General features: G+C 44.9%; 1 protein-coding gene across 1 annotated transcript in view; it reads left to right on the top strand.

The window, feature by feature from the left end:
- The first annotated feature begins 651 nt into the window (after positions 1–651).
- LOC126355748 (uncharacterized) overlaps positions 652–25,708 on the top strand; it is a 76,536-nt gene continuing 51,479 nt past the window's right edge. The window contains exon 1 of the mRNA XM_050006137.1: positions 652–2,836. Within this exon, the coding sequence (XP_049862094.1) occupies positions 2,653–2,836 (184 nt within the window). The 5' untranslated portion in view covers positions 652–2,652. The remainder of the gene's footprint in view (positions 2,837–25,708) is intronic.

The following is a 25,708-nucleotide window of genomic DNA, read 5'->3' as shown; positions in this document are numbered from 1 at the left end:
TCGTAACATAAATTAACAACGTTGATAAGAGAATTAAAACTGTATGGAATATTGTGAACGAGAGACAGGGACAGGAAGCCCACAGAATACTACCTCAATTAAGTTGGACGAACTTGTTGCGACTGCTAACTAACAAGTTAGAGGATCAAATAGTCCAGTTCAAAAACCAAACGTATATAATAAAAATGTTTAGTAGCCACCAAACGGCCAACATACAGTTATTCTCACAAACAAATCACGTACAAGGGCTGCTCGGAAAGTAAGGTCCGATCGACAGCGAAATGGAAACCACTGCGAAAATAAAAAAAGTTTCACTTGCAACGGTCAGCAGCAATTTCAGTTACTTCTCTACATAGTCACTATTCCGATTTAGACATCTGTCGTAGCGTTGTGCCAACTTTTCAATATCCTCGTCAGGAAAGGCATTTCTCTGCGCTTGTCTACAGTACATTTTCTGTGCCAAAATGACGTCTTCATAGCCAGCGGTTTATGTGAGCAGAGATGTAACTCAGGGGGAGCAAATTACAGGCTGCATTATGGGTGATCAAACACTTCTCATTGAAAACACTGCAGGAGCATGTGACGGATAATGGCGGCAAAGCGGGAGATTGGACGGAAACTGGAAGAGTTACGAAAAAACTAGGAACGCGGAGGACATCAGCAAGGACTCAGAGATTCAGAAATTCGGTCCTCGATTCGAGACCTAGCAACGGCGCGGACCGTAGACGTGGAGAAGAACAACAGGAATATTATTCTTACTGAAGATGGTGAATAGATGAGATTAACATTCGGACAGTGGGAGGGCGCCGGACATGAATCATTTGAATAATGAAAATTGAGAGCAACAGCTGTATTGTAATTGAGACTTCGTTAATTGAAAACATGCTAACAGTTTCCATGCGGAACGGCGTCATTTTCAGGTCCGAAGTGTAATCTGCCATCAACGTAGGATCCATAATGACAAAGACATTACAGCTTATTAAGCACTGTACGCCAGCATGTGTAACCAACAAAGTCGAGAAAAGGGAGGCCATAATCAATTGCCTTCCGTAGGTAGCAGTAGCAAGCCCACCAATAATCGGAGTTACGAGCTGGATTGCAACGCAGCGGTTGTTTTCAGTTTCCATTGTTCAAGTGCAGTGACAAATGGCCACCACAACATCTACGGCTCAACGGTAGACGACGTAGCTCACGGAAAGAACGGATTGCGACAGCGTCACACACGGAGCAGATAGGCGCGACGATCCGTTAGTGGTTAGTCGATCCGAAGCGGTGGCCTCTGTAACGGTCGTTCTGTCCCAACAGTAACATTATCTTCGTTCACTGTGAAATAACTGTTTACGTATCATAAAACTTCGAGTGTCTCTGAATGATAGACTACGGCGGAAACTCCTTACTATGCCTACTCGTCACCAAACCTTGCCAATCCATAATTATGAGTATTTATGTAGCCTTTGTCTAGAAATGGATATGAAATAGTTAATGACAATTGTTAATCCTTGAAAAACGTAACGATATTTCTGGAATACATTCTAGATATCGTAATTGGTCACTTTAATCTCATAGAGATTAAATCCTCTATCGTAGTAAAGACCTAGAGAAGAATTAAAGAGACCACACTCAGGATGCATTACTTAGGGTCCGTAATACCAGATGGCGTTATATAAAACAGCCATTGCGCAACATTATTAAGTAGTATCATGGGGCCAGACTCTTCAGATCCGACTGTGATAACTCATCTAAGGTAGGAGTTACTCTATCAACGGACGGGATTTCTCACCCTATGCTATCTGTATGACTTCCAAAGTCCACAATTGTTTAATTTATTTCAGATCTTTGCGATGCCACTTATTTCGGAAGCATGTCTCCGACTTTCGGACATCAGACTTTTCGCTTTGTACATATTAAATATCCTGATTCCACACTTAACTCCACTACATTCCTTGGGTATGGTTCAAATGGCTCTGAGCACTAATCGGACTTAACTCCTGAGGTCATCAGTTCCCTAGAACTTAGAACTACTTAAAGCTAACTAACCTAAGGACATCACACATATCCATACCATGGGCAGGATTCGAACCTGCGACCGTAGCGGTCGCGCGGTTCCGGACTGAAGTGCCTAGAACCGCTCGGCCACTCTGGCCGGCCATTCCTTGGGTAGCTAGCGTATTTGCACAGCTCTGATTTAAGCGAAGTCAGTTTTTTTAGGATGGCTTCGTTCTGACCTAAGAGTATCTACAGAAATTGTACAATGTAACTTGGTCCGGCATCGTCAATCTTTCAGTGTTCATACTCGAATAGTTACCTCAAATACGGTATTGTGTCGCCATTTGTTCTTGTAATGACTTCCTGTCGTATTTATTGAAACGCCACTTAACATAAAAACACGCGCTAGTACTAGCTGTGTGTCGTGGAAGTTGTCCCTTAACTGGGCTTACAGTAGCGAGCTTCTAAACTTCGAATACTATTTTTAATGTTGAGCTCTACGATCTGTGTATTCTGCAGTTCTGCGCCTAGCAGAGTACACTGTCCGCTGCGTGCGCCGCGCGCAGCTGCGCTCTTGTGACGTCAGCGGCGGGCAATCCCCTGATTGGCGGCAGCCTCTTGGCGGCACACAGTGGCGGGAAACGGGAAGCGGTCCGCCAGAGCCCCATGCACCTTCGGCCGGGCTGGACCAAGCGCTCTACGCTCGCAATGGCGCCGCCTCTGCTGCCGCTCGCGTGTGCCCTGCTGACGCTGCTGCTGCAGCGGACGACAGCACAGTCGCCCTTCTACAGCGTGCCGCCGCCAGTCATCGAGGCCCTCAGCCCGAGGGGACTCCGCATATCCATACCAGGTAGCCTACCTGTTATATCTGTAGTAGTGTACCTGCGTGAGTCCGTTCCGCCAACGAGCACGCTTCACTGTCTGCTTGTTCTAATACTACCCTTCACTGCCAAATATATCACTACAGACTTATTTAGTTTAGTTTTCGTGAGCTTATTTAATTCGTAAATAATTATATTTCGCCTATCAGTTGCTTAGTGACCGGCCACATTCCTATGCTGTTGCACCTTCAGTTGGCATTACGTTCCACTCCGAAAAATCGATAGCAAAAAGTGGTATATATGATCATGTAGGGTTTTTTGGCGAATTTCATTGGTGAAATTTTCTGAAGTGTGCGGTAACGTAGTCACGAATTAATGTTACAAAGAGTTTCCTACTCACCTTCAGCTGAAGGTGAAGAATAATTTGTTGGAAACATGGCTTCAGGGTGACACTGGCAATAGGCTGATAACCGTGGAAAATTTCATCGGTTGGATTGTGTTCTGTGGGCGTTTGAAGGTATATGTAGACTGTGTATGACAATAGTATTTAAACATGATTTTACGCTGCAAGCAGTCACGTATCAGGAAAAGTTTGTGCTGGTCGTTTACACAGTCAGTTTGTCAGGCTATCACCATAATTCCAACTTAAGCCGGCTTCCGTAGAAGTCGCTAAGGCAATGTTAGTGTTATGGTGCTCAGAAGTAACTGGTTTGAGTCCTGGTGGTGGAAGAATCTTCTGTTCCCAGTATTTGGCAATGAGGGAAGAGGTCGTGGCACAGAGTGCCTGATGACAGAAATCGGCACATATGTCGTCAGTTAAATCCTATATCTCCCCGCAGCGTTTAATACTGATGCTGACAGATGGCGCGATAAAACTGTTTGCTTCTTACAAGGGAAACTCCCCATCACACCGTCATCAGATTTAGTGATAAGATGGGCCTTTGTACAGCCCGTCGAAAACTGTTCCTCTTTAGGAAGGTGTGCGGAACTGTGAAAAAGGAAGCAAAATTGAAACCGTCAACGGCCCAAGGTAAGATATGCGGCATCGAGCTACGATGAGTAGCCACAGCGTCGCGGTTATGTGTGGTCAGTGTTGGTCTGCCAGGCGATCAGTGTTCAAATCTCCCTAACGCCCTACTTGCCTCCCCCCCCCCCCCCCCAGTATTATGAACTGTCCATCCGCTCTACAGCCTTCATAATTTTTTTGAAGTGGATGACTACAGCATAGACTGTCAGGTAATAAATATACAGGTATTATCTACATCTATATGCATACTCTGCAAATCGCATTTAAGTGCCTGGCAGAGGGTTCATGGAACCACCTTCACAATTGTCTATTATTCCAATCTCGTATAGCTCGCGGAAAAAATGAGCACTTGTATCTTTCCGTAGCAGCTCTGATTTCCCTTATTTTATCGTGGTGATCGTTTCTCCCTATGTAGGTCGGTGTCAAAAAATATTTTCTCATTCGAGGAGAAAATTGCTGATTGGAACTTCGTGAGAAGATTCCGTCGCAACGAAAAACGCCTTTCTTTTAATGATGGCCAGCCCAAATCCTGTTATCATTTCTGTGACACTCTCTCCCATATTTTGCGATAATACAAAACATGCTGCCTTTCTTTGAACTTTTTCGATGTACTGCGTCAGTCCTACGTGGTAATGATCCTACAATGCACAGCAGTATTCTAAGAGAGGACGGATAAAGGTAGTGTAGGCTGTCTCCTTAGGCCTGTTACATTTTCTTAGTGTCCTGCCAAAAACGAAATCTTTGGTTAGCCTTCCCCACATTTTCTGTGTTCCTTCCACTTTAAGTTGATAGTAATTGTAATACCTAGCTATTTAGTTGAATTCACGGCTTTTCAATTACTGATTTATCGTGTAACCGAAGTTTAACGAATTCCTTTTAGTGCTTATGTGGATGACCTCACACTTTCGGTTATGTAGGGTCAACTGCCAATTTTCGCACCATTCAGATATCTTTTCTAAATTGTTTTGCAGTTTGTTTTGATCTTCTGATGACTATTAGTCGATAAACGACAGCATCATATGCAAATAACCGAAGACTGCTCCTCATATTGTCTCCCAAATCGTTTATATAGATAAGATACAGCAAAGGGCCTATAACACTACCTCGGGGAACGCCAGAAATCACTTCTGTTTTACTCGATGACTTTCCGTCGGTTACTACGAACTGTGAGCTCTCTGGCAAGAAATCACAAATCCAGTCACATAACTGAGACGATATTCCATAAGCACGTAATTTCACGAGCCGCTTGTGTGATAGTGTCAAAAGCCTTCCGGAAATACAGAAATACGGTATCGATCTGAAATCCCTTGTCAATAGCACTCAACACTTCATGTGAATAAAGAGCTAGTTGTGTTTCACAGGAACGATGTTTTCTAAACCCATGTTGACTGTCAATAGACCGATTTCTTCGAGGTAATTCATAATGATCGAACACATATGTTCGAAAATCATACTGCATATCGACGTAAACGATATGGGCCTGTAATTTAGTGCATTACTCCCACCTTTCTTGAATATTGGTGTGACCTGTGCAACTTCCCTGTCTTTGGGTCTTTTGGTAAAAGATAATCACGTTGAAAAAAGATTCTGTTAGCTTATTGGTCATCTATTTATTTACGAACCTCGTATGCTCTTTGACAAAGACGCACTCTTATGTGGTGCTTGGTAAACTGATGAATCACTGTAGTATTAGCTCCTTTTAATTTGCAGTTTGTCTTCATCTGTTTTCAAACAGTGTAACTGCAGATCGCAACAAGCATCATACATTTCCGTATGAAGCTCGTATGAAGTTAGAGAGAATGGAAATTGCTTAGATAGCTCGGTAGGTAAGAAGGTAAAGAATATTCATGGCGAAACAAATCACGCATTTGAGGATTAGCACTTACTGCAACGATTGTTCTTGTGTATAATAAATTTCTAAATATTGTAGGTTATGAAGTCACGTTGTGCGCAAACTGCTCGGCCGATTGTGTTGTGACGCCAAACTTTGTGCAGATGGTGCGTTTAAGAAGTAATATCCCAAAGAAACTGGACAGATACCAAGTTAAATTTTAACGTTCTCTTATCTTTTTGTAATGTCGTTAACTACACTTTTACATTTGTTACTTGCAATTACGCTTGCCCTCTGGCCAGCTAATGCCAGCATTGATTACGTTCCTCCAGTCAACGAAGGAAAGTTAGGGGAAAATATTCGTGAGTTCCAAATTTTTGTACAGTGATAGGTGGGAGTGTCGTGAACAAAAAGCTAAAAATTGTGACCGATGATGGGTGATCGTGGGGAGGGGGGAAAGCAGACATTTAAGGGGTCTCTTTCCGAGTTTTTCTTGAATAATGTGAAAACCGAAGCTTCCAGCGAAAATCTTTCCTAATACGAAATTAAACTGCATTAAACTTTCCACAAAAAAGCTGCTGCTTATTTTTTCTCGAGGACTAATAGTTTCTGCTTCGCAGGGGATGGAAAAATAGCAGATTAATAAATTGTTTTAGTTGTATAAAATTGTTGCATAAAGTGGGTTAAGAACAAATGTTAAACGTACCACAGCTACGTGCAGCAGAACCGTACTAAGGGATAAATTGTGTTCTGAGGGCATAACAGGGTGTAGCGTAAAATCGCAAGGTAGGTCGCCGGATTATAATACACTTACCTCCTCCTTAGGTTCGCAAACTGAAGAGCGAACAGATGAATCTCTCTCTCTCTCTCTCTCTCTCTCTCTCTCTCTCTCTCTCTCTCTCTACCGCACTGTCACAACGTCACAAAAAGGGACTATAGGGTGTTTCATAAAGTTATGCTGTTAAGATATGAGTTAATAATAATAATAATAACGCAAGAAACTCGTGTGAACAGAACCTGTAAAAATCTCTACACGAGGTTCTACACTGCTACAGGGAAACTGATTCTTGGTCAACCTGTACGGCAGCTGCAGTGTTCTTCCGAGAGAGGCTACTCCCCCCCCCCCCTCCCCCCCCAACGTAAGTGCTGCTTTGTTTTTAGTTTACAGACTGACTATACATCCCCATCATTTTCTGTCCAGCTGTGAGAGTAGACAAAATAACTTCAATGGACTGGAATACTTCGTTCGCAGCATGATAAGAATGAAATGCATAACCCCAGCCTCAGCTGTGCCAAAACCTTAAGAGGCTAGTAGGCTTGTATTGACTCTCTGTAACAAAGTAAGCAGCCCAGGTGTCATTGGACTTCATTTATTTCAACTAAAGTCCAGCAATGCGTTACAGCAGATCTGACGATGAACAGTCCTATTCCATCAGACACCTTGCAAGACATACTGTGTATATATGGTAAGTGGTTCCATTCAGTGCAGCCCACTCTTCAAGTGCCAGTAGTTTCTGAATGGAAGACGTCTACCAGTAACAGTTGATGACATAAGTGCAATAAATTTCTGGTCATTCATTAGTTCACCACCAGTTGACTACAACAATTACCCGGCTTTACAATGTTGCCAACAGCAGATAACAGCAAGGAACCACATTTACCAGTACAGTCCATTTCTCACCAACATAACGTAGATCACCGACATCACACTTACAAATTTTACTTATTAGCATTTGGCCGTCGCCTTAAAGCCATCCATCTACTCACAAGTTAAGCACTTCCAAGCCATTGTTTGTAGGAACTTATTTTACGCAAAGCTCATTTAATAACTGCAAATAAGCACTGAATAAACTGAAAATAATTCCACCACATAAATATGAGCTCAGTGAGGTTGTTTTGAATACTTGCAGAAGTGAACTGGATTGGAAATCCTGGGAGGTACAGTCTGTAAACTGAAAAGTGAGCAGCATTCATGGTGAAGAGTTGCCCCAGAAGATCGCTACGACTGCCTTACAGAATGACATGGGATCAGTTTCCCACCTAGTAACAAAGAACAGAGTGCAGAGATTTAAATAGAATCTGTCCAGATGCAACTTGTCTTAATATTAGCATCTGGTATCTGGCGTGTCTCAGACTGTGTCGCCAGTAATTCACAAGGTGATCTCCTAAAGGTCAGTATAACTTTGTGAAACACCGTGTAGTTGCTTATTGCGACGTAGTGCGGTGGAGAGAATGGGGATGCGCCTGTTCTCTGCAGTTTGCGGACGTACACTACGTTGTCAAAAGTATCCGGACACCTGTCTGAAAATTAGTGGCGCCCTCCATCGGTAATGTTGGAATTCAGTATGGTTTTGGCCCACCCTTAGTCTTGATGACAGCTTCGACTCACGCAGACATATGTTCAGTCACGTGCTGGAAGGTTTCTTGGGACATGTCAGCCCATTCTTCACGGAGTGCTGCACTGAGGAGAGGTAGCGATGCCTGTCGGTGAGACATTCCAAAGGTGTTGTATATGATTCAGGTCAAGATTCTGTGCAGGCCAGTCCATTACAGGGATGTTGTCGTGTGACCACTCCACCACAGACCGCGCATTATGAACAGGTGCTCGATCTTTTGAAAGGTGCTATCACCATCCCCGAATTGCTCTTCAACAGTGGGCGTCAAGAAGGTGCTTAAAACATCAATGTAGGCCTGTGCTGTGATAGTGCATCGCAAAGCAATAAGGGGTACATGCCGCCTCCATGAAAAACACCACCACGCCGTAACACCACCGCCTCCGAATTATGTTGGCACTACACAGGCTGGCAGATGACGTTCACGGGGCATTCGCCATACCCACACCTTGCAATCGGATCGCCACATTGTGTACCGTGATTCGTCACTCTACCCAACGTTTCTCCACTGTTCAATCGTCCAATATTTACGTACCTTACACCAAGCGAGGCGTCGTTTGGTATTTACCGGTGTGATGTGTGGCTTATAGGCAGTCGCTAGACCATGAAATAAGTTTCTTCACCTCCCGCCTAACTGTCACAGTACTTTCAGTGGTTTCTGATGCAGTTTGGAATTCCTGTGTGATGGTCTGGATAGATGTCTGCCTATTACACGTTACGACCCTCTTCAACTGTCAGCGGTCTCTGTCAGTCAACAGATGAGGTCGGCCTGTACGCTTTTGTGCTGTACGTGTTCCTTCACGCTTCCACGCCACTATCACATCAAAAACAGTGGGCCCAGGGATGTCTAGGACTAGAGAAATCTCGCGTATGAAACAAGTGACACCCACTCACCTGACCACGTCTGAAGTCCGCAAGTTCCCCGGTGAGCCCCATTCTTCTGTCCCGATTTCTAATGACTAATTAGGTCGCTGATCTGGAGTACCTGCCAGCACATTGCACCTAATATGAAAAACGTATGTTTTTGTGGGTGTCCGGATGCTATTGATCAGTGTACGAATGAGGGAAGTGTTTGATCATAATCCGGCAACGTAACATTCCTCACACTTGTCACACATCTCTGACCCTATGAAACCCCCAGAAAATAATTTATCCCTAAATGCGGGTCTAGTGCACTTGGATGTGGTACATACTTTAATGTTCATTATTAACTCACTTGATTCGACAATAAACATTATGTACCATTACAACACAATTATCTGCGGTTTTTCATCCCGTACAACGCGGAAACTACAGAACTAGAGAAATTATGAGTAATATCTTTTTGTAGAAAATCTAGTGCATTTTAATTTTATACTGGGAAAAGTTTTCGCTGAAACACGCTGATTGTCTTTAAAGGAAAACTTAAAAAAAAATCCTTAAACAGCCCCCTTCACCCCCTCACTCACACACAACCTGTCAGGATTTTTAATAAGTCACTCCTACCAATGTACAAAAATTTTCGAATACTGATTTTTCCATCTGTTCTAATTTGTTTGGTCTCTGTTGACTGGATTTCGTACTAAATACACTCCTGGAAATGGAAAAAAGAACACATTGACACCTTTGTGTCAGACCCACCATACTTGCTCCGGACACTGCGAGAGGGCTGTACAAGCAATGATCACACGCACGGCACAGCGGACACACCAGGAACCGCGGTGTTGGCCGTCGAATGGCGCTAGCTGCGCAGCATTTGTGCACCGCCGCCGTCAGTGTCAGCCAGTTTGCCGTGGCATACGGAGCTCCATCGCAATCTTTAACACTGGTAGCATGCCGCGACAGCGTGGACGTGAACCGTATGTGCAGTTGACGGACTTTGAGCGAGGGCGTATAGTAGGCATGCGGGAGGCCGGGTGGACGTACCGCCGAATTGCTCAACACGTGGGGCGTGAGGTCTCCACAGTACATCGATGTTGTCGCCAGTGGTCGGCGGAAGGTGCACGTGCCCGTCGACCTGGGACCGGACCGCAGCGACGCACGGATGCACGCCAAGACCGTAGGATCCTACGCAATGCCGTAGGGGACCGCAACCGCCACTTCCCAGCAAATTAGGGACACTGTTGCTCCTGGGGTATCGGTGAGGACCATTCGCAACCGTCTTCATGAAGCTGGGCTACGGTCCCGCACACCGTTAGGCCGTCTTCCGCTCACGCCCCAACATCGTGCAGCCCGCCTCCAGTGGTGTCGCGACAGGCGTGAATGGAGGGACGAATGGAGACGTGTCGTCTTCAGCGATGAGAGTCGCTTCTGCCTTGGTGCCAATGATGGTCGTATGCGTGTTTGGCGCCGTGCAGGTGAGCGCCACAATCAGGACTGCATACGACCGAGGCACACAGGGCCAACACCCGGCATCATGGTGTGGGGAGCGATCTCCTACACTGGCCGTACACCTCTGGTGATCGTCGAGGGGACACTGAATAGTGCACTGTACATCCAAACCGTCATCGAACCCATCGTTCTACCATTCCTAGACCGGCAAGGGAACTTGCTGTTCCAACAGGACAATGCACGTCCGCATGTATCCCGTGCCACACAACGTGCTCTAGAAGGTGTGAGTCAACTACCCTGGCCAGTAAGATCTCCGGATCTGTCCCCCATTGAGCATGTTTGGGACTGGATGAATCGTCGTCTCACGCGGTCTGCACGTCCAGCACGAACGCTGGTCCAACTGAGGCGCCAGGTGGAAATGGCATGGCAAGCCGTTCCACAGGACTACATCCAGCATCTCTACGATCGTCTCCATGGGAGAATAGCAGGCTGCATTGCTGCGAAAGGTGGATATACACTGTACTAGTGCCGACATTGTGCATGCTCTGTTGCCTGTGTCTATGTGCCTGTGGTTCTGTCAGTGTGATCATGTGATGTATCTGACCCCAGGAATGTGTCAGTAACGTTTCCCCTTCCTGGGACAGTGAATTCACGGTGTTCTTATTTCAATTTCCAGGAGTGTACAATAAGCAACTATTGTGTACTCGTATTTATTGCAATCAAAATAAGCTTACATAAAGTAGTATCAATATAAAACACAAGACGGAGAAAAGGGGAAAAACATATGAGAAATTTCGGTATCCTATCGCATATCCAGTACCAACTTCTTTTCCAAAATATTTTCAACAATTATAAAACAAAATTTACTGGTGTTAACGCGGCTACAAATGTGGTAGAAGGAGTCAACATTAGGCCCCGTCGATGATGTCATTAGAGGCTGAGCTTTAGTTCTGGGTTTGGGGAAGGATAGGGAACTATATCCGTAGTATCCTTTCGATAGGAACCATTCCAACATTTGCATTAATGTATCTAGGAAACCTTAAACACCTATGGCGGGACGGGAATTTGAACAGCCGTCCTCCAGAATGAGTGTTCACTTGGCCACCTCGTTCGCTACCAATTTTGACGAAGTGCCGCTGAATGGTCTTGGTTCCACCAGCTCCCTGGATCTACATGGGCAGTCTTCTTTAAAATTAGCACAGTGCTCAGTATCTGCTTAAAGATGGATACCACACTATACCGGCACGGGCATCAGGCACACGTACTCCAGAGGTATTTCTCTTTTAGTGGATGCCATATTAGGATTCACCGAGCAAATTTGTCGCTGTTGGCTCGGTCACTAACTGGACTGTGGCAGTTTCCTACCCATTTCAACCCAAAGAGGCAGAAGGCCCGTCACCCTCTGTCGCCTCCAGACAGTGGAAGGCAATCAATCACGTGAGCGGCGTGAATGCTGTCCTTGGAACACAGCCACGAGGGTTTTCATCGTTTGCCGTTCGTCGTAACGTAGTTTCGTGTGGTAGGATATAAGGGTCTGCAGGGATTCCTGCAACTCCGAAGGTAGCCATTGTGGTCAACCACATATTGAGCGAGCTGTAGATCTAAAAACAAGGTAGTCTTTAGAAATGGTAAATCAGCAGATGTTTTCAAACAACTTTTCTACCAGTTTGTTCCTTTATAGATTTCTTAGGCGGAAGTATGCTACAGGCATTGAAGTTAATTTCTTGTCTCCCTTACCGTACTGTTCAGTGATGCGTATCGTAAGTAACATCGTCATGTGTTAAATCGATGACCTGCTCTTCTCACGAACTATCAGTGGCAGCATATACTGTATTATTAAAGAAGGCTTAAAACTAACGGATAACAAATACTTTGCGTGTCCGTGGATCACAATTACGACCTCTGTGATGTCGATCGTATTCTGTATTATACAATATTACAATACATTTTCGCATTGAAAACTATTTCATTACGTTGACAGTTTACGTGATAGTGTTTTATAGTGTTTTAAGCTAATGTTCCTTTTTCTCATGTGATTTTAAATTTGATATGTATGAAGTTGATTTACTTATCAGATACCTACAACTTGCAGCAAATCGTTATACAGTTTAACCTCTCATACCGAGCTCATCCTACAACGTGCAGTTCGCATATCGAGCAAAACAAATCATAAAAAAATTACTCGCTTAACGAACTGTTTCGCATAACAAGTAACGACGCATGCTGCTGGGGAACGTTCAACAATACGAACACCTTTCGCTGTCGGCAGCGGCACATGAACAATGAATTCAGTGCGTACCGCAGTCTGGGTTTAGCGCTCTTTCTGCTACTATCTTAGTGCAGCTTGTGATCACTCATTTTCCTAAACTTGTGTTCACGGTGTTCCTTGTGTGCAAATTTTAGTAACCTTCGTAGAAATGTCGGCGAAGATAAAACCGCAAGAAGACGACCATAAGAGAAAGAAAATGGCCTCAGAAATAAAACGTAAAATCATTGAAAAACGCGAACATGGTGTGAGCATTGCTGATGTAGCACGCACATACAGTCGGTCTACATCAACTGTTTGCACCATCCTCAAGAACAAGGACAAGATTAAGAAGATCGGTGCTTCAAAGGGAGTGAAAAATATTTAAACAATGCATAAATAAAAAGCAATTGCAAGGAGACAATATTAACGAGAACATCATCTGTGAGAAGGCGGGAACGCTTTTCGCCGACCTCGTTAAGGAAACACCAGGATCATTAACGGCCGAAGAAGTGTTTAACGGTAGCTGTGGGTGGTTCGATGAGCTTAAGAGAAGACCCGGCCGGCATCGACAGCATAGCCACGGCGAAGCAGCCAGCTCCGACACAAAGGCAGCAGGGAACTTCATCTGAGGGTCATCTGCCGCAACAGGTTTTTAATTGTGAGAGATAGGTCTGTTCTGAAAAAAAGACGTCGAAGCGTACCTTTATAACAGCAGAGGAGAATGCATTGCCCGGTCCCAAGCCAGTGCATGACTGTCTCAAATTGCTATTCCGTACCAATGCAACTGGGGATTTGAAAACTAAACCGTGCTTGTTCACCATTCAGAAACTCCACGATCCTTCAATAAGTGTAAAGTCCAGAAGAGCAGGTCAACTGTGATGTGGATGTCCAACAAAAAGGCTTGGGTGACACGTGATCTTTTTTGTGATTGGATCAGTGAAGTGTTTGGTCCTTCGTTAAAAAATATTTGCTTGAGATGAATCTGCCATGTCACGTTATGTACAACACTCCTGCCCATTCTCCAGCCCTACAAGACCACCATCTTGAAGAATTTTAATCCATCGAGATCCAATTTCTGTCTCCCAACACCGCTCCATTTCTCCAGCAGATTATTTCTAACTTCAAGAAGCTCTACATAAAGCGCTCGTTGAGCATTGCTTGGAGTTGACCGAAGATACTAATGGCACTCTGAGAGAGAGTTGGAAATATCACTTCAACATCCTTGACTGCTTAAAGATGATCGAAAAGGCGTGGGAAGGGATTACCAAGAGAACGCCCACTTCTGCTTGGAAGAAGCTTTGGCCAGAGTCCATTGTCGAATGTGACTCGGGCATTTGAATCAGTACCTGAGGAGCCTGTAGTCAACGAGATTATGTCATTGGTCAAGAGCATGGGGCTCGAAAAAAGGGATAACAATGATTCGATGAGCTTGTGGAAGATCACAGCCAAAAATGACCACCGAGGAACTTACGGAGTTGTGTGTTTAACAGCAGGAAGTTATGGAAAGGAGCTCTCGGAGGAGGAGGAGGCGGTGGAGGTGGCTGTGACAGCAAAGCAGCAATCTCCTGCCGCAACAAAAGAGAAGCTGAGAGCATGGGAATCGGTTCCGTTATACATTGAAAATCATCACCTCAATAAAGCCGAGGCTATGCGTGCTATAAATTTATTTGAAGATAACGCTGTGTCGCATTTTCGCTAAGTGTTGAGTCGTCGGCAGAAACAAATGACTATTGATAGCTTTCCAGTAAAAAAGTAGTAGTCATGTATCGTGAATAATCAAGTACATAATACTATATACAATCATTCTCTTTGAATCAATGGCATGAATAAGATAAAACTTTTAGTACTCTTTCTGCATGGAAAGTACTATCGTATTTTACATTAATTTATATCTGATAAACTGCTTCACTTAACGAGTGTTTCGCACTGCGGCTAAGATTCTGGAATGAATTATGCTCTCTCTGCGAGGTTCCACTGTTTTCGAGCAATGCTGATACATAGTTTCCACGCTACGCACGGCATGCTGTATACAAAGTAATGATCGTCAGCCAGCGTTCTTTCAGAATCTGTCAGCTCTTCCACTACTCAACTGTACACCCCTCAACAGCTCCTCATCCCTACACGCTAGTACAACACGAAATAAAATATTCTTTTTTATATTTTATTTTCGTGGAATCAACTACATACAGAATATCTACAGAAAGAAATGAAATGTGTTCGCAGTATCCAAATGAACCGGATTACTTTCTTTGTTCTTCTATCCATATTAAAGTTTTCCGTGATTTCCGAAAACTGCTTAAGGTAAAACCGTGATTATATCTACGGGTTTGAGCACAGTCACTAGTAACCTTGTCATCGACGAGACGTTAAATTCGAGTATTCATTGCTTTCACAGTTTGCCGTTGTAGTATACTGTTCACTAAATTCTATGTTCGGGCGTTAAATTGATTGAAAAGCAGAGAATATTTGCATGAAAAGAAAATAAGCGTAAGGGCAAATACACGAAAAGATTCAACTAATTCAGAAGCAGGATCGTATCTACTCAACTAAGAAAAATCTTAAAATGTTTATTCTTACATGAAAACGGGTAATCCGTCCAAGTCGCCTGTGCATATTCCCGCTGATAATATCGGCATCGTAGAAGAAAATACACACATCAAAAAAGGTTTACGTCACCCCGGATCCAGGAACTCCAGAAGATGCACGTTGACTGTGGATGTTGTATCACACACACAGTTCCTTCAACTGTTCAGAGATGTCACTAAACTCGCCCAAAGATGTAAACAGCAATGCTTGAGCAGCGCCTATTAGACAGAGGGGGTCCGACAGCCGATCAGTTCGTCATTCCACCAGGAATGAGGGACACGGCTCGTCTTGTCTGTAGTTCAAACATGCCTAGGACTGTCAATACCGCGGTTCGATCGCGTCTGCATTGTTACTTTGTTCCAGGAAGGGCTCTCAACAAGGGAAGTATTCAGGCGTCTCGGAGTGAACCAAAAAGATCTTTTTCCGGCATGGAGGAGATAGTCACTAGTAACCTTGTCATCGACGAGACGTTAAATTTGAATATTCGTTGCTTTCACAGTTTGCCGTTGTAGTATACTATTCACTAAATTCTATGTTCTGGCGTTAAACACACTGTCCAGCGAGTGCAACAGGGTGGAGGTTCCCTGCTGATTTGGGGTGGTATTATGTGGGGGCGACGTACGCCGCTGAAGCTCATGAAAGGCGCCGTAATGGCTGTGCAATTACGTGAATGCCATCCTCCGACCGATAGTGCTACCATATCATGGACGACGTGACCCACCAACCACTCTGTCGTCATCGAGGGGTGAGACAATTTGGAGCAACAGTGCCATGATGAACTTGCGGGCAGTATGCCACGACGAATGCAGGCATGCACCAATGCAAGAGGACATGCTACTGGATATTAGAGGTACTGGTGTGTACAGCAGTCTCGACCACCATCTCTGAAGGTCTCGCTGTATGCTAGTACAACATACAATGTGTGGGTTTCATCAGCAATAAAAAGGGCAGGAATTGTTTATATCGATCTCTATTCCAATTTTCTGTACAGATTCTGGAACTCTTGGAACCGAAGTGATGTAAAACTTTTTTATGTGTGAAATTAAATGAAGACTGAAATATCGTTTTCAGCAACTGCGGCGCAGAACAGCTTGTACCTTCCAGTCGATACGAAAAGCAGGTTACCTTCCATTCGAAAAGTGGGTGCACTCAACGACTGTTGACCCATAAATTATAGTGCAGTAATCAGTCGTCCTTCTTTAGATTTTACTACACAAACCCAGATTTCGGCTAATAGCTAGCCATTCTCAATGCACTATTTTCAATTATCAATACATGTAAGTCCCTGTTGCTCGGGCGTCTTTCAGTTATTTCAATACGAAAGTGACATATATGGAGTGAACACCAACTCCACCGACAAAATGAGGCTTTTTCAGGGATAAATTATGACTATTTAGGAATAAGAAATCTGTGGTCTCCAGTGGCTCGTTACACTAATTCTGTGGCTATAATTTATTCGGTTTGTTATCCCATCTCACTGTTTCTGTAAAATTATATCAGAAGAGTGGAAAAAACTATGATGTGCAATTACACCAAAGTAGAACACAAAGTGCAGAGTAATGCACCAACCCTCAGATGCAAAAGTACTTCGATCTGACTACTGTCGCTATGGGAATGACTCAGTGTATCATCGTTCTACAGCTCTTCCATTACATTCAGTGGATCCATACACTAGGTTAATGTCGGGAAACTCTGAAGGAGTAAATTTATCCCCTCTGCTGTGAGTCACCGACAATGTATCACTAACACTTCTGGAAGAAGCAATCCGGAACAGAACCGAGCAGTGGTGAACTTTTGTCAACAGCAATTACTGTGACTGGAACGAGTTTGTTGTCGAGCACGATATCAGCGTATTTGCTCTGTTGTGCGGATGTTTACAGTGCAATGAAGATAGAAAGACATCCCCAGGGGACTCACCTCTTTGGTGAGTTAGTGCTTGGCTACCACGGTGCCCCAGCTTTTGTAGGACCTATTCCATTTCCGCGCTGTATGTCTATCCTCCTGCTATTTTTTTTACACTCCCTTGGGGAGCATGCATGGGGCGTTTTTGAGAACTTGTTCCGTATTTTCGGTAGCTGACATAAGAACAGTCTCACCACTGTTATTCTTTTCCTTTGTTCGTTCACCTTCTGCTACCCTTCCTCCTCTTCTTCGTTTGAAGCTCCTCTTTTTCTTCTTCCCTGCCTCCCTGTGCGCTCCTGAGGGCTGGCCCATGCGTCTGACGTGTAACAGGTGACTGGGCAATGCGTAATCCCCAGCCCTGGGTCGACAGGTAGGGTTCGCACGTACCCACTGGTACAGGCCAGGCCCAGGGAGGGGCGATTGCCTGAGCTGCAACCTTCCCAAACTGCCGATTGGTCCGTCTGTCAGGTGTTCGGGAGGTGTGACCTGAGGTGTGGACAATCACCTAAGGTGGGTGCACCCCCTTGTGAAGGGAGCCCCGGTTGGAAGGAACGCGCCGCCATCGGAGATCCTGGCAATCATGGGAGATTTTCTCGCAATGAGTCAATATCTTCCCAATCAATGTCTACCAACCGTAAACGTAATGAAGCGAATGATTCAAAGACAATTTCCGATGCACCACGGTTCCTCGTAGTCTCACGTACTGAAGGTGAGTTCTTCGCCCCTTAAATCGGTTTGTTATTCAGAAAGGTGCTGTGATGCAGTTTCTGGCCCTGTGAAACCCTGCTCTCGTTTATACAATGGCACTACGCCTTTAGAGACTACTTCCGATTCCAAAGCGCAGCTCCTCCACGGCTATCCTGTTAGTGTCGAGGTCGGTCGAACGCTAGATACTTCCTGTGGTATTATTTACACTAGACTGCTCGATGGCTTGACCGAGACAGAAATCCAAACGTAGCTCTCTGATCAGCGTGTCATTGCAGTCCATAGGGTGATGAAAAAAGTGGATACCTTCTTAGTGCCCACATGCACTCTTTCTCATCTTTGATAGAGTAGTTCTTCTGTTAAAGATCACAGCAGATCATGAAGTTATCACAGTCAGACTGTATATTCCGAACCCGATGCGCTGCTGCCAGGTTCATCGCCACAAACACCCTCGAGAGTCCTGTCGACACCTGGCCAAGTGTGTAACTGTGATAGGGATGCCTATGAGGGTGACTGTTCGCCTCCTTCTCCCCACTCTGCACTGCATCAACTGGAATGGCGATCATCCTGACGCCTCCCGCGATTGTCCCGTGTATCTTAATGAGTGAGCTGTCCAGGAGATCTGGGTGAAGGGAAAGGTACCTTACGCAGTGGCTCGTAAGTTTTTGGCTATCTGGAAACCCTGTATTCTACCATCTGGCACTTACAATACTGTTCTTGCTACATCTCGCTCCACGAAATCCATGACGATGCAGACATGACTTCAGATTTAGCACCGCGTTTGTGAAATCGCCCAGCATCATGGTCGCGTCCCCCCATCTCCTCCTCCAGCTGTGCAACATACCACCAAACTTTCGCACCACGGAGTGAAGTCAGCTGGCAGGCTTGAAAGGACAGAAGTAATTCTCTTGTGAAGATTCCCTACGTCCCTCCAGCCAGCAACCATCTGAGTCTTCCACTGCCAAGTAGTAAAGCTCCCATAAGTCAAACAAAGGCAAATTGTCTTCTTCACCGACTCGAAGATCCTCTTCGATGGTATCGCCACAGGATACCCTCGCCCGGCCGACCTCCGTGTTGCTGGTGTGCACCACTAACTGTTGTCCTGCCTTGGACTCCACAGCCCAACAAAGGAGAATAATGACGCTTCTGCAGACTTAACGGAGACTCTGTGCCCTAAAACAGCGAGTCTTCGAAGGCTTCTGATCCGTAGCCAGGCAAGTGACACCTCTTAATTTTTTCATCGTCATGACTCGCCTCGAATGGAACGTTCGCGGTCTTCGATCCAACAAAGAGGATTGCCGGTTGATCTTAGAATCGCAGCGTCCACTTGTTCTCTGCCTTCAGGAAACAAAATTGCGCCCTCACGACTGCTTTGAGCTCTCGCATTTCTTCCCAGTCCGTTTTGACCTCGCCCTTTGAGGACAGCGTTCCATCTCGTAAGGGAGTCATGCTGCTCATGCAGGATGACGTTCATAGTCAACCCATCTCCCTGACTAATCGCCGTCAAACTGTTGCAGTTTCTTTCCCTTCCTCACTTGATCTATTCCCCTTGTACCATTTACATCCCTCAGTCATTCGATGGTACCAGGGTCCGCCTTAAAACAAAACACTTTTGTAATTTATTTATTTCCAAAATAATTTCAGCGACAATATCTCCTTAGGCAGAGAGTTCTTGATTCTAAAATGTGCAAAAATAGAATACTTATAAGGATTGTAAAACATTATTACATGCGTAATGCTTGGCTCGAAAAATTTTCTACGAATAAATTCATTATACCTTATTATACTACACAGCGTGGTTTCTTGCTGCTGTTTCCAGCATACTTTCTGCCTTTTATTTTATTGTTGCCGTTTTTCTCGGCATACCTCATGGTATGTGCAGTTGTACAAATGACTTAGTAAACAAATACAAGAAAGTGAACTTACGTATGTCAGTGGTATATAATTGGGACTGCAGTAGTGTTGTGGATACTGTTTTGGTGGGTACTAGGTTGTTACGTAGTTCTCATGTAGTCACGTTCGTTGCGAGGCTTGCAGCTACTCTTAGAGACGGGAAAACAAACTTTCGACCATTTTCTTCTACTGTTGGTTTTCGGAAAAAAGCTGTTCGTGTTTCAGAATGTTTAGGTCATTTGAGACATTAGTGATTGTGGTTTTTATTCATTATTTTATAAAATGCACAACACCGTGCTGTCTGCGACGTCATTAATTCTGTAACCGGGTACCGTCTTGAACCATCATCATCGCAGTTGTACAACATAGAAAAGTGAACAATGTGACAATGCGAAACAAGATCAAAACAGGAAAAACCGCTAAATCAATCGAAATACAAAAGTTATCGCATATGTATCACATATCATACATTCTTTGACATACGTTACCACTGGAAACCATAATTGCCAGTAAAAATGGAAAACTGTAGCAAGATGAAATATGATGGCCCACTGACAAAATTACATCATGTGATGTATAGCAGTAAAAGCGAAAGAGCTTCAGAGTCAAAGATGACAGCCTTGACCAAATCCAAAGAAATTGCCAATAAACACTTCTGTGGTAATCAGGTTACAAAACTGAAGTATTAACAGTTCTACCCTTGACTGATATTACATAAAAACATTAATAAAATAAAGTAAGATTAACAGGATTGATGAACGTAAGAATACAGAATATTTTACAATCCAGTCAGAAATGTAAACATGTATAACTCGTGCTACAGAGCAGTCCATGAAATCAGAATCATTAAAGCCATATCCGACGAAAATACATATTAAAGTAAATTAATATTAAGGAAATACAATTTGTGTGTGTGTTGAAGAAATATGGTGTACATCTAAACTTTTACACATTAGTTAAAAGAATGTCATCCAATGTCTACACATTACATATTTTATATTCATACATGAACTACAGATGAGTGGCGTCACATTGTGTTTAGTGATGAATCACGGTTATGCACTATTCCGGATGGTCATCATCGGTGAGAATGACTACCACCTCGTGAGAGGCCATTTTGTTCCAGTGCTTTGGAGGGGCAGAACTCTACCCATGGCGTCGTGGTGTGGGTCAGCTACTGTGTATGACACCAGGTCACCGCTGGCATTGACTGAGAGAACATTGGCAGCACAACAGTACGTCTCTCCTTCCCTCCCTCCCCCCTCCCTCCCTCCCCCTCTCTCTCTCTCTCCCTCCCTCCCTCTCTCTCTCCCTCCCTCCCTCTCTCTCTCTCTCTCTCTCTCTCTCTCTCTCTCTCTCTCTCTCTCTCTCTCTCTCTCTCTCTCTCCCTCTCTCCCCCCCCCCCCTCCCTCCCTCTTCCTTCCTTTCTTCCTTATCTGACATAGCTCCCCTCTGCCCTGCTTGGTCACCAGCACGTGTGCCTGTTGACTTCCCGTTCATGCCTAGAAATGGTTGCTTGGTATTCTGGAGCATAGGAACTCCTGGTAATAGTCGCTCCTTGTAACAGTCGCCTTGCCAGACAGTTCTTGCTGTGGCTGGGCGGTCCCCGTGGGAAAAGCCTGTATCAGAACGGGTGCTTCTTATATGAAACGTATCAAGCTCCAGAAAACAGCCCATTCTTCAGTGGCTGTCTCAGGTTGGCTCATTTAATACTGCTTCTTATGACCCTACGACTCTCCCTTCCCTGGCTACGCCCAGGGAGCCGGACCAGGCTCGCTGGCTTGGGTGAAACACTTCGGTTGCTATCTGTCTGCACTAGAGCGCAAGGGGCCACATTCACCGCCACAAAGCCGTTATTTTTTGTGGAAGATACTGAATAGTCTCGCTGTAAGATATGGTCAGGTTCACTGTTGATAAAAACTATCTCTGGAGTCCTTCGTGCTTGTGATCATCTTGGCGTAGTCCTGGTGTCCATTACTCCCCATCAGTGTTTAAGTATGGTTCATGGAGTCATTTTTCTTAGGGATGTGTCACGTAATCCGCACCTCACACCGCCTTCTACTTTATATACAGTTTATATGGCTCAATATTATATTAATTTTATATTGCTTATTGTTGCGAGCACGACAGATAAAATAAGATTCTCACTATTAGTTTCAGCAGTTGAAAATATTTTGACTTTATGCACTTTGACCTATTACGTGGGGATACGGGCAACACTGAAATATTTCCTGCTGTGGACGTACGATCTTTAATTTGCAAACTATTTTTATATAACACTGATCTGGCTTGTTAGATACGGAACATGGTATCATTACTGTAGCTAATTATGGAATAAAACAAAGATGCCCTTCGCCACTTTCATCTCTTGAATGCACTGAGAATTTCTCTTATTACCTGTACGGAAGTTACAGTATGTTACGTACGCTAACGGTTTTTTTATATATGAATACTATTAACTGCCACGACTAACATGAGAGCATGAAACACAAAAAAAATCGGATTTTTATGTTATTAGCCTGAGCATGTTTTGCACAGCAATCTCTGATCACACACAAGTAAAATTTTATCACTCATGAATTATTTACAAACTGATAAAATAATAGCAGCTGCCCATGTACACCTGAAAATGACATAATAAAATCCACAATTTAATTTGATTTCTCCAGGAAGCTGAAAGGGAGAATTTTAATGTACCGTTACCTGCCCGCTATATTGTGGGAAAATTTCTTTCATTCAATTTAATTTGAATTTGCCTCATCAGCGGTTCCTGTGATCGCTGCACGGCTCTGCGTCATGAAAAATTTCTGATATGCTGAAAACGGCTAAGACTGTGTAATGAAATCTTGGACAAGCTAGCAATAAATTATTACAGGTAATAATTTGAACAATTTCTATATTCAAAAAATCAACATAAATTGAAAGTACACACCTTTTACAAATATCAGCCTTTCTCGATAAAAGAACAAACGAAGGCTACCTAAGCATTCAAGCAAGCGTCACAGGCTCTTACAACTTTAACGGCTACAAGAAGACAGAGACAGTAACGTTTCAACCTCCACTATTTATAGGTAATTTAATATGCATCTATGTAATTATTTCTAATGATCATTGTCAGCTTCGATACATACATTCGCCGAGCACAGACGTTATTTGCGAAATATAAAGACATAATTATTGCATAAACATAAAAATGAAAAATTATTTCCTTTTGTACATAATCTACAACCATTCATACAGTAATGAAATAATAATACGGATAACTGTTTATTATTTTTTATATATTATAAAGATTTTGCAAATGTCTTGCTAGGAGACGTCACAGATGTCATCCTTAAAACTGATGAACTCGGGGCCAATATGGAACAACAGGGTGTTAGTTTTGTTCACAAATGTCGGAAGGACAATCGCACCAACACTGGTAACTTCATTCTGGCATCTGAGGGAGGTAGCCTCTCGTCGAGGATCGACGTTCTGCGTAACTGATGTGATGTGAAGCCATATGTCTCACCACCCATGGGGTGTTTTCGGTGCTTGCGTTTAGGACTCATGTCTTCCCGCTATTCAACAGATCCTGTATATAGTGACTGTGGACACCCTCTCTGAGTGGAGCCCCTGGTGTTCCGTTGCCTGTGAGCGATGATATGACTGTCTCCTCACCAAGATGCCTGTCATGTAAGGACGAAAAGATACAGGAGTAAAAGTCGCTTGATCTTTCATCCTGTACTGAGGCTCATCAGAAATACACTCCTGGAAATGGAAAAAGAACACCGGTGTGTCAGACCCACCGTACTTGCTCCGGACACTGCGAGAGGGCTGTACAAGCAATGATCAGACGCACGGCACAGCGGACACACCAGGAACCGCGGTGTTGGCCGTCGAATGGCGCTAGCTGCGCAGCATTTGTGCACCGCCGCCGTCAGTGTCAGCCAGTTTGCCGTGGCATACGGAGCTCCATCGCAGTCTTTAACACTGGTAGCATGCCGCGACAGCGTGGACGTGAACCATATGTGCAGTTGACGGACTTTGAGCGAGGGCGTATAGTGAGCATGCGGGAGGCTGGGTGGACGTACCGCCGAATTGCTCAACACGTGGGGCGTGAGGTCTCCACAGTACATCGATGTTGTCGCCAGTGGTCGGCGGAAGGTGCACGTGCCCGTCGACCTGGGACCGGACCGCAGCGACGCACGGATGCACGCCAAGACCGTAGGATCCTACGCAGTGCCGTAGGGGACCGCACCGCCACTTCCAAGCAAATTAGGGACACTGTTGCTCCTGGGGTATCGGCGAGGTCCATTCGCAACCGCCTCCATGAAGCTGGGCTACGGTCCCGCACACCGTTAGGCCGTCTTCCGCTCACGCCCCAACATCGTGCACCCCGCCTCGAGTGGTGTCGCGACAGGTGTGAATGGAGGGACAAATGGAGACGTGTCGTCTTCAGCGATGAGAGTCGCTTCTGCCTTGGTGCCAATAATGGTCGTATGCGTGTTTGGCGCCGTGCAGGTGAGCGCCACAATCAGGACTGCATACGACCGAGGCACACAGGGCCAACACCCGGCATCATGCTGTGGGGAGCGATGTCCTACACTGGCCGTACACCTCTGGTGATCGTCGAGGGGACACTGAATAGTGCACGGTACATCCAAACCGTCATCGAACCCATCGTTCTACCATTCCTAGACTGGCAAGGGAACTTGCTGTTCCAACAGGACAATGCACGTCCGCATGTATCCCGTGCCACCCAACGTGCTCTAGAAGGTGTATGTCAACTACCCTGGCCAGCAAGATCTCCGGATCTGTCCCCCATTGAGCATGTTTGGGACTGGATGAAGCGTCGTCTCACGCGGTCTGCACGTCCAGCACGAACGCTGGTCCAACTGAGGCGCCAGGAGAAAATGGCATGGCAAGCCGTTCCACAGGACTACATCCAGCATCTCTACGATCGTCTCCATGGGAGAATAGCAGCCTGCATTGCTGCGAAAGGTGGATATACACTGTACTAGTGCCGACATTGTGCATGCTCTGTTGCCTGTGTCTATGTGCCTGTGGTTCTGTCAGTGTGATCATGTGATGTATCTGACCCCAGGAATGTGTCAATAAAGTTTCCCCTTCCTGGGACAATGAATTCACGGTGTTCTTATTTCAATTTCCAGGAGTGTATAACGATCGTTTCTGTGGCGGAAAACACGATAGCTTGTTCTTTAGGGTGACCCTGGCGTAAGTCAGTACCTTGGTGGTCGCCGAAAATTGTTGACGCCATTAAAGAGCGTCGGCGAGCTCTACAGCGACGTAAGTGGCACTTTGATCTAAGGCACCTATTAGCTTTTAAACGACTCCTCGCCCGCCTTCGCAAGTTTATAAAACGACGGAAACAGTAGTGTTGGGAGAGGTACGTCTCGACCATTGGGTGCCATAAGTCACCTTCCAAGTCTGAACGAAGATCAGGGGTACCAGACCCTGACAATTGTCACAGGAATTAACATCAATGGCTTGTTATTACCGACGCAAACTCAATTGCCGAGCACTTTGCTGCGCACTGTGCTCGAGCCTCCACGTCAGGGAACTATCCCCCAGCATTTTGTGCCCTCAGACAGCAGATGGAATTGAAGGCCCTCTAGTTCACTGGACGTCACAATGAGCCCTATAATGCTCCATTTACAGAAAGAGAGTTCCTCAGCGTCCTTGCACATTGGTAAGTCGGCGGTTACGTTGGGTCCTGGAATCGCGTGGCCTACTGGCTACATGTCAGGGGGTATTTCGCAGGGGTTAATCTACTACTGATAAACTAGTTTCCCTTGAATCTGGCATCTGAACAGCCTTTTCCAGGCGCCAACACCTGACTGCTGTGTTTTTTTTTACAAAAAGCTTACGATATGGCCTGGCGACATCATCTCCTTGCCATAGTACATGAGTGGGGTTCTGAGGCCCACGCCCGATTGTACCCAAAATTTGGTATCGTTCCGTACTTTCCGTGTCCATGTTGGTGCCTCCCGTAGTTCCCCCCCC

The sequence above is a fragment of the Schistocerca gregaria genome, chromosome 3 (genome assembly GCF_023897955.1).
Source record: "Schistocerca gregaria isolate iqSchGreg1 chromosome 3, iqSchGreg1.2, whole genome shotgun sequence".
In the NCBI taxonomy this organism is placed as follows: Eukaryota; Metazoa; Arthropoda; class Insecta; order Orthoptera; family Acrididae; genus Schistocerca; species Schistocerca gregaria.
Note: the sequence above shows the minus strand (reverse complement) of the source record. Positions and strands in the feature narration are given on the sequence as shown.